This window comes from Caretta caretta, chromosome 3 (assembly GCF_965140235.1).
Source record: "Caretta caretta isolate rCarCar2 chromosome 3, rCarCar1.hap1, whole genome shotgun sequence".
NCBI lineage: Eukaryota > Metazoa > Chordata > Testudines > Cheloniidae > Caretta > Caretta caretta.
In genome coordinates this window covers 171,418,001-171,430,798 of record NC_134208.1, presented here as the reverse complement: position 1 = coordinate 171,430,798, position 12,798 = coordinate 171,418,001, and the positions used below count along the sequence as shown (strand labels likewise).

Here is a 12,798-nt window from a genome sequence, read left to right as displayed (position 1 = left end):
ACTTACACCAAATACAGTTTGGTTTGATAACAATTGTTTAAACAAAGGAAGTTTATGTTGAAAGTTTTTGCTACTCTTAGTAAGGCTTCAGTCAACGTTAAAAATGAAAAGGAAGACTGAGTTAAGTTTGTGAGAACATGCCATGCCATGCAGAAACAAAAATACAGCATTGCACATACTTGAAATTTCAGCATGCATGGTTATTTTAACTACTTATTGTGAATGAATCTTTACTGCCTCCTGCCTTAGGAGCCCGATGCAATCAAAACTTTCTTGCAGTGGCTTACTTAATTTTTTAATACAACACTGAAGTTGAAATAGACATTTAGTTTTCTGAAGCATTTCTCTGTAAAAGGCTTACATAGATCATATATTAATTTGAAATATATTAATATTTGAAATATTAATTAAAATGAAAAACACATTATATGATACATTTTATGAACTAACATGCAATTCTCCGGGGGGGCGGGGGTGTATTCACACTACAAAAGTCACCACGCCAAGAGTATTTTTCCATCAAACATTTAGTTTAATTATTCCCTCTCTAGTAAGTATTTTATATTGTACATGTACACTAGTAAAAAGTTGTTTTGTTTCAAGGCCACCATGCATTCTGTTCTGTAAATTACATTATAGTAAGCTATCTTGATCTCTGAATAAGCACACCTTGCTGACTGTAACAAGGGTGCAGAATTACTGATGTACGCAGATAAATATTTGTCATGTTATTTACTTGTATTTTTTTTTCTTTTTTTGGTGTGGGCTAAGGGGACTGGCAAAGAAAGAGTTGGGGAACTCATTTTAGCAGTCTTTAGCACAAGATTTCTTTTGTCATGATTCATAAGAACTTTCAGAGACTGCCCTGGCATTCCCAGTAAAGAAAAGATAGATATACTTTACCAGTGCAGAAGTTCATAAGTGCTGAGGAATCACATACTGAAGCAAGACAAGGCAAGCTGTCTTCCATTCTTGTCACCTATGTTACAAGTACTATAAAACCAGTTGTTTCTATGTTTCTTGCTGCCTTCCCAGATAGTTTCAGAGTAAATCCCAGCTCTGTAAATCTGAAGGCATACTTTGAATTCTGAGGAAATCCTCCCAGTCCAGATGGCCCACCACAAAGCACTTCTGTGTTGGCACAAATAAAAACTCCTTAAGATAGGTCTCCTCCTTCTGCCTCTCTTTGCACTCTGAGCAAGAGGAAAGCTTCTGCTTTTGAGAGAGAGAGAGAGAGAGAGAGGCAAAAGGGGGTGGGATGCAGAAAAAAAATCTGAGACTGTTTCAGGGAGTGGCTAAATCTCAGACATCAGAAATACAATAATAAAGGCACTCACTAACCCATGCACTACAGCAATTTGTCACAGTGCACGAGCTATCCATTAAAGATCTCAAATGTTAGAACTCTGTTACCTCTGTTTTAGCAAAAAGTCCGAGGAATTCACAGAATTCTCACTAACTAGTTTTCAAAATAAGGGGAAAAAAAGAAAAAAAAGGCTATTGTTTCTACACAATAAGGGTCCATTCCTACCCCCATTTAAATCAACAGGAGCAAAGTTGGGTTCTTAATTTAGAGACCTGTACCTCTGCTATTTCTCCTTCAGATTAAGCTATACTGCCACTTGTCCTCAATGCGTGCTAATCCACAGGTTTTTCAGATTAGTTTTTACAAAATTAAAAAAGCAACAACTGAATTTTTATTCACCTACATAGACCTGAACAAACAATTATAGTTAAGAATAACTAACCAGGAGGAGTTCCAATGTTGCATTTTTAATAACTGGAAAAACGAACAAAAACAGTGTAAATGAAAACTGTTACTGTCCCAAAGTGTGTTTGCTCATGTATTACAATCAATAAAAATTGTAACTGCAGCCAAACAATGCATGAGAAAATGGAAGTGATATACCAATTTTTGGTATTTTCATACCATATCTCTCAAAATTAAAAAGTAATGCTACCATTGGCAATATGCTTATATGCACTATTTTACAATAAACTGAAGTGTAATATCCTAGTTTAAAACTAGCTGCTTTTGCAATGCTATCATTCCATTAAGTGTGAGAGAACTCATATTACAAATGCATTACAGTCTATTTAATATGACCATGCTTTTGTCTGTCTTGCAAAACCAAGTAGAGCCAGATGAGAACTAATGAATGCAACATGTGCTCATTCTTTTGGTAGCTGTGCCTGAAGCCAACTGGCAAAATGAATACAGTAAGATAAATGTCAAAACAAAGGAATCGGTGGTTACATATTGCATATATTTTCCCTTATATCTCTAATATGCTTTAAATAATCTAGCACTTTCAAAGCTTTGCAGAGCCATAGAAAGGCAAAAGTTAAATACCTGCAGCAAAAGAGAGACTAAAAAGAGTAGGGTATCAGAAACAAAAGCACGCTGGGGTCAAGTCTCACCATTCAAAAGGCAATGGGCATGTGATACTGTCTGAACTGCATCCGACGAAGTGAGCTGTAGCTCACGAAAGCTTATGCTCAAATAAATTGGTTAGTCTCTAAGATGCCACAAGTACTCCTTTTCTTTTTGTGAATACAGACTAACACGGCTGCTACTCTGAAACCTGTCTGAGCTCTGAACATCTCTCACTCCTCTAATGTGAATTGTTCTTCAAGAGTTTGTGACAACACATTCTTAAAAGTAAAAATAATACACAAGAGGATGTTTTTCAAACTCAAACTCCCTGAGCTAGTCGATTCCAGCAAAAATATGTGCCTTGTAGCTACTCCTGAAAGCTTCCCATTGTGGAAGGAAAGAATTTACCTTATAAGAGATTAAAACAGAAATAAGCAAAAGATCAGATGGGCTATCACCAGAACATGCAAGTCTACACAACTCTTGCACCAGTAAGCAGAAGGTAGAATGGGAAATCACCTGAGAAACTGGATGGTGGTGAACTGCTGAGACAGGGAATCACTTAAAACCCCACTCCACCCCTGTTTCTTGTAACATCATTAAAGAGAACAAAAACAAGCAAAATTGAAATTCAGAATACGACATTTGGGCCAACAAACAGATTGCTGGGTTTGCTAAGTGGTACAGAACAGAGGGGGAGGTGAAGAGAGACCTAATTCCCTACTCTTAAAATTGCTCTTGATGATCATAAAATATAACCAATTGTACATGATAAACAGGAGACACCCAACTGAAACACGGCTTTAAACAATAAATTAACTTTGGATTGTTGGATTTCTAGGATAAAGGCAGAATTCTTGTTGCAGGACGCAACTAAGAGCTTGTATTGTGCATATGGGAAATTAAATGCTAATGTTTCCAGATGTATGACCTTTGACACAAACGATTTTTAGTTCTGATGAAGAGGGATTTCTTAAAAGAAAACAACAACAAAATCCCCCACTATGAAGCTACATTAATGCAGTATTTCCAACTAAGCTCACGACCTACCACTAGGGTTGCCAATTTTGGTTGGACGTATTCCTGAAGGTTTCATCACATGACATAATCTTTAATTAAAGATTAACCTTTAATTCCTGGAGACTCCAGGACAACCCTGGAGTGTTTGCAACCCTACCTACCACCCACCAGAGCAAAATGTGTATTTCCTGAGGAAGCAAAGCACACTTAAAGCACTCCTTAAAGAAGCAAAACACACTATTGGAATACAGAGCTCAGAATATAATTTTGAATAGAGTTTGAAGTAAAACAGTACATTTTTCGGTCCTTGTCTTAAACTGTTTATTGTTGAAATGGTTTGCTTAAAATGACTGTTGACCATGCTGGTCAACAAGATGGCTATGCCGTTGTAAGTGTCTGATGGTTAATTATATAAGGACTCTCAAAATTCTGTGCACTCGGTGTGTGTGGATGGGTGGGGCAGTGAGAATAACTAAATACTCTGCAAGGAATGACAGCACAACCACTCCATGACCGCCATTCTGCCCTGCTCCCCTAATCATCCCTATACTGGAGATGGGGCTTACTAATGAATATGTGTAGTTCTGAATCCACTGGCCACTTTCCAGCCTTCCCCCAACCTGCTACACCTTCAAAACAACACTGTACAATAGGGTGGAGCCTTCTCCGAGTATAGCTGCACACAAAGAATCCTACATCCTGTGCTTCTTTCCAGTCACCCAGTGGAAGTCTATCAGTTCCACTGCCTGTCTGGCCTTCTACACCTGTGCAAAGGGGAACAATATTTGCCATAAACATATTCAAGTTATAGCTAGTGTGATATACATCTTCCCTTTTGCATATATTGCTGACTTGACTCAGGGCACTAATGCCAGTCATTGCAATATGATCTTTGATACCATACAATGTGTTCATTATAAAAAATGGCATGAACAGTTACAACCCCAGTATTCATACAAATCCACATGCTTCCCATTAATTTCAGGATCCAGACAAATCTTGTTCTCTTTGGCTTTAAAACCCTCATGGACAAGGTCTTGCTTATCTCATGAACTTTGCCTCTTAAGTGCCTTCCACCCTTCTAGCTGGGTCCTTAATCTGTCGCTTCAAACAATTACACCACTCCTAGTGCAAGAGCTTTCTCTTCTGCAATTTCTTTGCACTCCACAGAGTCTTTTCCATTTCCAGCTCTTCAAAGCTTTTCACTCTTAACAATCGTCTCTTACTTTGTTTCTCCTCCTCTCCGCTATTATTTAACTCTGGGGTGCTGACACTTAAAATTAAAAAGGTCGTAGAGCAGTTTTTAAACTAAACGGCCGGGGGAAAGCCGACAGGTGCAGAGGAGCATGTGGTTCGGACAGCGATATCCCTTAGGGGAGGATCTATTAATGGAGATTCCCTATGTCATAGTAAGGAGGAGAGGATGGAAGATGATAAAATACAGGTAAGATCGGATGAGAAACAGTGAAAAGAAAAAAGTCTCATCCAATTACATCATGTAATGGCAGACAGCTAAAAAGTGACAAGTTTTTAAAGTGTTTATTTACCAATGCTAGAAGTCTAAATAATAAGATGGGCGAACTAGAGTGCCTCATATAAAATGAGGATATTGATATAATAGGCATCACAGAAACTTGGTGGAATAAGGATAATCAATGGGACACAGTAATACCAGGGTACAAAATAAATCGGAAGGACAGAATGGGTCGTGCTGGTGGGGGAGTGGCACTATATGTGAAAGGAAGTGCAGAATCAAATGAATAAAAATCTTAGATGAACCAAACTGTACCACAGAATCTGTCTGAATAGTAATTCCATGCTCTAATAATAAGAATATAGCAGTAGGGATATATTACCAACTGCCTGACCAGGATGGTGATAGTGACTGTGAAATGCTCAGGGAGCTTAGAGAGGCTACTAAAATAAAAAACTCAATAATAATGGAGGATTTCAACTATCCCCATATTGACTGGGTACATGTCACCTCAGGCCAGGATGCAGAGATAAAGTTTCTTGACACCTTAAATGACTGCTTCTTGCAGCAGCTAGTCCTAGAACCCACATGAGGAAAGGCACAGGATCTGGTCCAAGAGGTGAATATAGCTGGACCCCTTGGTAATAGTGACCATAATATAATTAAATTTAACATCCCTGTGGTGGAGAAAACACCACAGCAGCCCCACACTAGAGCATTTAATTTCAGAAAGGGGAACTACACTAAAATGAAGAGGTTAGGTAAACAGAAATTAAAAGGTACAGCACCAAAAGTGAAATCCCTGCAAGCTGCATGAAAACTTTTTAAAGACACCATAATAGAGGCTCAACTTAAATGTATACCCCAAATTAAAAAACAGAGTAAGAGAACCAAAAAAGTGACACCGTGGCTAAACAACAAAGTAAAAGAAGTTGTGAGAGGCAAAAAGCCATCCTTTAAAAAGTGGAAGTAAAATCCTAGTGAGGAAAACAGAAAGGAGCATAAACTCTGGCAAATGAAATGTAAAAATATAATTAGGAAAGCCAAAAAAGAATTTAAAAAGTAACTAGCCAAAGATGCAAAAAGTAATAGAAATTTTTTTTTCAGTACATCAGAAACAGGAAAACAACTGCTAAACAACCAGTGGAGCCACTGGGCGATCCAAATGCTAAAGGAGCACTCGAAGACGATAAGGCCATTGTGGCAAAACTAAATGAATTCTTTGCATCGGTCTTCACGGCTGAGGATGTGAGGGAGATTCCCACACCTGAGCCATTCTTTTTAGGTGACAAATCTGAGGAACTGTCCCAGATTGAGATGTCATTAGAGGAGGCTTGGGAACAAATTGATAAACTAAACAGTAATAAGTCACCAGTATCAGATGGTATTCACCCAAGAGTTCTGAAGGAACTCAAATGTGAAATTGCAGAACTACTAACTGTAGTCTGTAACCTATCATTTAAATCAGCTTCTGTACCAAATGATTGGAGGATAGCTAATGTGACTCCAATTTTTAAAAAGGGCTCCAGAGGTGATCCAAGCAATTACAGGCCGATAAACCAGATTTCAGTATCGGGTAAACTAGTTGAAACTATAGTAAAGAACAAAATTGTCAGACACATAGATGAACATAATTTGTTGGGGAAGAGTCAACATGGTTTTTTTAAAGGGAAATCATGCCTCACCAATCTATTAAAATTCTTTGAGGGGGTCAACAAGCATGTGGACAAGGGGGATCCAGTGGATATACCGTACTCAGATTTTCAGAAAGCCTTTCCACAAGATCCCTCACCAAAGGCTCTGAAGTAAAGTAAGCCGTCATGGGATAAGAAGGAAGGTTCTCTCATGGTTTGGTAACTGGTTAAAAGATAGGAAACAAAGGGTAGGAATAAATAGTCAGTTTTCAGAATGTAGAGAGGTAAATAGTGGTGTCCCCTAGGGTCTGTACTGGGACCAGTTCTATTCAATATATTCATAAATGATCTGGAAAAAGGAGTAAACAGTGAGATGGCAAGATTTGCAGATGATACAAAATTGCTCAAGATAGTTAATACCCAGACAGACTGAGAAGAGCTACAAAAGGATCTCTCAAAACTGGGTGACTGGGCAACAAAATGGCAGATGAAATTCAAAGTAATGCACACTGGAAAACATAATCCCAACTACATCTAAAATGATGGGGTCTAAATTGGCTGTTACCACTCAAGAAAGAGTGGAGTCATTGTGGATAGTGCTCTGAAAACATCCACGCAACGTGCAGTGGCAGTCAAAAAAGTGAACAGAATGTTGGGAATCGTTAAGAAAGGAATAGATAATAAGACAGAAGATATCATATTGCCTCTGTAAAAATCCATGGTATGCCCACATCTTGAATACTGAATGCAGATGTGGTCGCCCCATTTCAAAAAAGATATATTGGAATTGGAAAAGGTTCAGAAAAGAGCAACAAAAATGATTAGGGGTATGCCATATGAGGAAAGATTAATAAGACTGGGACTTTTCAGCTTGGAAAAGAGACGACTAAGAAGGGATATGATAGAGGTCTATAAAATCATGACTGGATGACTGGTGGAGAAAGTAAATAAGGAAGTGTTATTTACTCCTCATAAACACAAGAACTAGGGTCACCAAGTGAAATGAATAGGCAGCAGGTTTAAAACAAACAAAAGGAAGTATTTTTTCCACATAACACACAGTCAACCTGTGGAACTCCTTGCCAGAGGATGTTGTGCAGGCCAAGACTATAATAGGGTTCAAAAACGAACTAGATAAGTTCATGGAAGATAGGTCCATCAATGGCTATTTGCCAGAATGTACAGGGATGGTGTCCCTAACCTCTGTTTGCCAGAAGCTGGGAATGGGCAACCAGGGATGGATCATTTGCGATGGATCGTTTGGTGATTACTTGTTCTGTTCATTCCCTCTGGGATACCTGGTATTGGCCACTGTCAAAAGGCAGGATACTGGGCTAGACTGACCTTTGGTCTGACCGAATATGGCCATTCTTATGGGTGTTTTGGGGAACCGCAGCCAATGGGAGCTGCAGGGGCAGTGCCTGCGGATGGGGCAGCACACAGCAGAGCCGCCTGGCCGCGTAGGAGCCGAAGAGAAGACATGTTGCTGCTTCCGGGAGCTGCTTGAGGCAAGTGCCACCCTGAGCCACCTCTCTGGGCCCCAACCCCCTGCCCCATCCCTGATCCCCCTCCTGCTCTCTGAACCCCTCGGTCTCAACCCAAAGCACCCTCCTACATCCCAAACCCCTCATCCCCAGCACCACCCCAAAGCCCGCACCCCCAGCTGCAGCCCTCGTCTCCACCCCACCCCGGAGCCCCCTTCTGCACCCTGAACTCCTCATTTCTGGCCCCACTCTGGAGCCCTCACCTCCAACCAGAACCCTCACCTCGTCTTGCACCCCAACCCCAATTGCGTGAGCACTCATGGCCCACCATACAATTTCTATACACAGATGTGGCCCTTGGGCCCCAAAGTCTGCCCACTCCTGAGGTACACAAACTGTATGTATAATTGCATATAATTAACCTTGCAATGATCTATTATTTGGATTCATGTAATGTGTATTTTTTTTTGAATGGCAACATACCAGCAGCGATTAATTCAATTTTTTAAGAGTCAATGTTCTTTAATCATTTAATAGCTAACAGCTTTTCAACATACAACTAGCAGCAGCAGTGTTTCAGTAAATAATAATCTTCATGCTAGCCAAATATGGCATCTCAGCAACTGGCTACATCTTTTTACCATATACTTTATTGCTATTCCCCAGTGGAAAGGCAGAATTGCAGTGATTTCTTTAATAACTGACCAACCCAATGCTTTAAGAAAACTGTTAGACTATTTTATTCCCTTTTCTTGGGGAAAAACCTCTCTTCAGAAACCAATATGTAACTTTAAAACAATTTTATATACTTGATCCCTTTCCTGGCAAAACTGATCAACCTGTTTTATTAGATGAATCACAAGAAATAACTGAAGAAATGTAATTAGTTCCAAAATATATATTTCAATTAAAAACATGCTCACTGGCTGGATCAAATATATTTTCACAACACAGCAGGGCATCTGTGAATAAGAGTCACTTAGAAGAGGTCTGGGGTTTTTTTTGGGGGGTGGGGCGGGGGCGGGAAGGGGTTCATATGAAATATACATAGGCTAATAAATTAGAATGGACAAGAACAGTTTCTAGGATTTAATGCTTTCATTAACCCGAGGCCCCAGGTTTCCCAGTGCCAGAGATTGCTCAGGAAAAGTCAGCTAGAGAAGCTCAGCTACCTTACAATCACTCATTTCCAGATGCCCAATGTTCCTCTTCTCTTGCTTCAACTCAAGGTCCCAGCGCTGGAATGTTGTTTTACTAAAATCATGTTTTCTGAAGCATTAGCACAACACAGTTTCATAGTGCAGGATCCTAATACAGCTCATGTCACGGTCAACACAATGAGGGGAGCAAGAGTTGACGCAAAATAGAGCAGAAGAACAATACAAAGGGATGGGAGAGAGCGCGCATAATAACTCTTAAACAGTAAGTTCTTTCAGGGCAGGCACCATACCTGTAATTACACAGTGATTAGCACAGTGTGTCCCTCATTCTGAGTGCGGCTTCTGGGTGCTACTATAATATAAATAGTGAACAAAAATAGAGGGCAAGGTGTGCGTGAAGTAGAGATAACATCTAATAGAAGGGAAACAAGAAAGACAATGAGTTAAAAAGATAAAATTAAAATGTAGTAAGTCAAAAAGTACATCAGACAAAGCATCTCTTTTATGGCCTCTTATTCCGGGCATGCATTCCAGGTCATTTTTTTGCTAATGACATTTGCCATGCTATATTATGATTACATATACCATAACAAAACTGAAACAGGGGTAATCCTGAATGGCAGCATCACCACCAGAGAATTCTGTATTTTTGTACAGAGATCCTTACTATTTCACCTCAGGCCAAGTTTGTTTCACCCATGGAAGTTCTCCATAAGTGGGCGACTCTAAAGTCTTATTTTGGCAACTACTATATACTTTAAACGACGCACACGGTTATGATAATATTATGTAGCACATTCATTTTTCTTTAAGTAATCAGCAAAAGTTCGATTATTGAAAACAAACTAGTAACTGATAGTATTCGTCACTCCAAAGCTATGGTTATGGAAATGACTAGCAGTCTGATTATTTAATTCATTTCAACATGAAGAAAACCATTGCCATTTACAGTGTATTGTGGTGGGCAGGGGGAAGAGGGATTACTGCAAAAATGTAAAGTGATTTCAAAATGCAGTGCTTTTTTGGTTTCCAGAAATACTACATTGCTTAAAAGTTAAACGCTTTTATTTTTTAGAAGTTTAATTCCAGCAAACAAACAAACAAAAAATTTGGACTCTATCAGCTAGTAGAAAATATAGACTACTGCAATGTTTGATTGTTGTACCATCCTTAAAATGTATTTGTACCAGCCAATTTAAATGTAAACAATAGCAATGTGAAACCAGTTTGATTACCTAAGACCAAGTCTATGTTTGTTCAAGACCCTCATTTATTATCAGATAGGGTACAATACCCTATTAGGTGCTCAGTGGATCAGAAAAATCTCAGATTAAAAAGGATATAAAATGATGGTTCATCTACTTACAGGATAAAAATCATCTCTGGTAAAAAGGCCCAACACAAGGCCCTGTGAACCTCTTAAGGTCCACACTAGGGTTGCTAACCCTCTCAGTTTTGCCAGCAGTCTCCCGGAATCAGGCTCCATCTCCCAGAGGCTACTGAAGCCAAATTGGGAGATTTTAGGCCAGGGGTGTCAAACTCAATTTACTTTACGGCCAGTGCCAGTCCTCAAATCCTGCCAGCGGGCCAATAATGTCACTCATGCCGCCCAGAACCAGCCCCCCCAAAACTATGCCCCCCACCTGCCTAAGGCTCTGGGAGGGAGTTTGGGTGGGGGAGGAGGTCTGGGGTAGGTGATTGGAGTGCAGGCTCTGGTAGGGAGTTTGGGTGCAGAAGAAATGAGAGGTTGGGCTCTGGGAGGGAGTTTGGGTGGGGGAGGGGGTCTGGGGTGCAGGCTCTGGGAATGAGTTTGGGTGCTGGGTGCGGGCTCAGGGCTGGAGCAGGGGGTGGGGGTGCAAGAGGAGGGGATGGGGTTGCAAGCTCTGGGAGGGAGGAGGGGTGCAGGCTCTGGGAGGGAGTTTGGGGGCAGGAGGGGGTATGTGGGAAGGGGGTGCAGGCTCTAGGAGAGAGTTTTGGGGCGGGAGGGGGTCTGGGGTGTGGGCTCTGGGAGGGAGTTTGGGGGCAGGAGAGGGTGTGTGGGAAAGGGGGGGATGCAGGCTAGGAGAGGGAGTTTGGGGGCTGGGGGTGCGTGGGAAGGGGGTGCAGGCTCTGGGAGGGAATTTGGGGGTGGGAGGGAGTATGTGGGGAGGGGGTGCAGGCTCTGGGAGGGGGTCTGTGGTGCGGCACTTACCTGGGGCTCCAAGGCGGGTCGGGCCAGGGGGCATCTGCATGCTGATGCCCCAAGGCACTGGCCCTGCAGCTTCCCATTGGCTGCAGGGCGTTTGGGGCGGGGGCAGTGCACGGAGACACAGCCCTGCCCCAGGGCCGCAGGGAGGGGCCAGCAGCCACTGGAGCAAGCAGGCAGACACCACTTGTTGCCGGGGCCCATGGTAGCAGGAGCGCCTGGGGGCGGCAGACGGGGCCAAGGGAGAGACCCGGCCCCAAAACTGCTGGAGTCCCGCGGGCCACACGGGGGAGGTTCGCAGGCCGCAGATGGCCCACGGACTGGGAGTTTGAGTTTTAGGCGCTAAAAGTCCAGTGGCGCAGCGGGGCTCCCTCCCTGCCCTGGCCCCACGCCGCTCCCGGAAGCGGCCGGCACATCTCTGCAGACCCTGTGGGGGGGTCAGGGAATATCTATGCGCTGCCCACACCCTGAGCACCAACTCCGCAGCTCCCACTGGCCGCAAACTGCAGCCAATGGAAGCTACGGGGGCCGTGCCTGCAGGCAGGGTCAGCACATGAAGTCCCCTGCCCCCCCCCCGGGGTTGCAGGGACGTGTTGGCCAATTCTGGGAGCGACACAGAGCCCCCTAGCCCCACTTACCTCGGGTGGCTCCCGGTTGGCAGCGCAGCGGGCTAAGGCAGGCTCTGCCCCTGCAGTTCCTATTGTTCGCAGTTCCTGGCCAATGGGAGCTGCGGAGTCAGTGCTCAGGGTGCGGGCCGCACACGGAGACCCTTGGCCCTCCCAGGGGTGCAGAGATGTGCCAGCCGCTGCCATGAGCGGCGCGGGGCCAGGGCAGGCAGGGATCCTGCCTTAGCCCTACTGCGCTGCCGCCCAGGAGCCACCTGAGGTAAGCACTGCCCGACCAGGGCCCACACCCCTCCCCCCTGCACCGCAAAACTCTGCCCCAGCTCTGAGCCCCCTCCTGCACCCAAACTCCTTCCCAGAGCTCGCACCCTCACCCCCTCCCGCACTCCAACCCCCTGCCCCAGCCCGGTGAAGGTGAATGAGAGTGGGAGAGAACAAGCAATGGAGGGAGGGGGCATGGAGTGAGCACAGCGGGGTCTTGGAGGCAGGACAGGGGCAGGGCAAGGGTGTTTGGGTTTGTGTGATTAGACAGTTGGCAACCCTAGCCCACACGTGGACACATGGGAGCGGGGAGGGGAGTGAGTAGCTGCACAGGACAAGCACAAAAGATCACTATGGGCACTGCCAAGGTTTGGAACAGGGTAGGTGTCACGGATCTGTGCTTCTGAAGAACCAGTAGCCCTAGTAGTGTGTGCAAATTGCAGATGGGCTCTGGCGACCACAGGCCTGGGTTAGTGGGAGTGACCTCCCAAATCTCCCAATGCTCTACCTGCACAGAGCCTAAATACTCAGATTCTGTGGAGGTGGAGTGACTATTACCCTTAGCGTGTATTCATGGCAA

General features: G+C 43.5%; 1 protein-coding gene across 5 annotated transcripts in view; it reads right to left on the bottom strand.

The window, feature by feature from the left end:
• Nucleotides 1–12,798, bottom strand: part of EML4 (EMAP like 4) — a 252,082-nt gene that overhangs the window by 145,512 nt on the left and 93,772 nt on the right. For 4 of the 5 annotated variants that reach the window (XM_048843026.2, XM_048843028.2, XM_048843030.2 and 1 more), the window contains exon 1: nt 904–1,206. The exons of the other annotated variant lie outside the window; for it this stretch is intronic. In XM_048843026.2, the coding sequence (XP_048698983.1) occupies nt 904–970 (67 nt within the window). In that variant the 5' untranslated portion in view covers nt 971–1,206. Of the gene's footprint in view, nt 1–903; nt 1,207–12,798 lie in introns of those variants that run through there. 5 annotated transcript variants of the gene reach the window in all.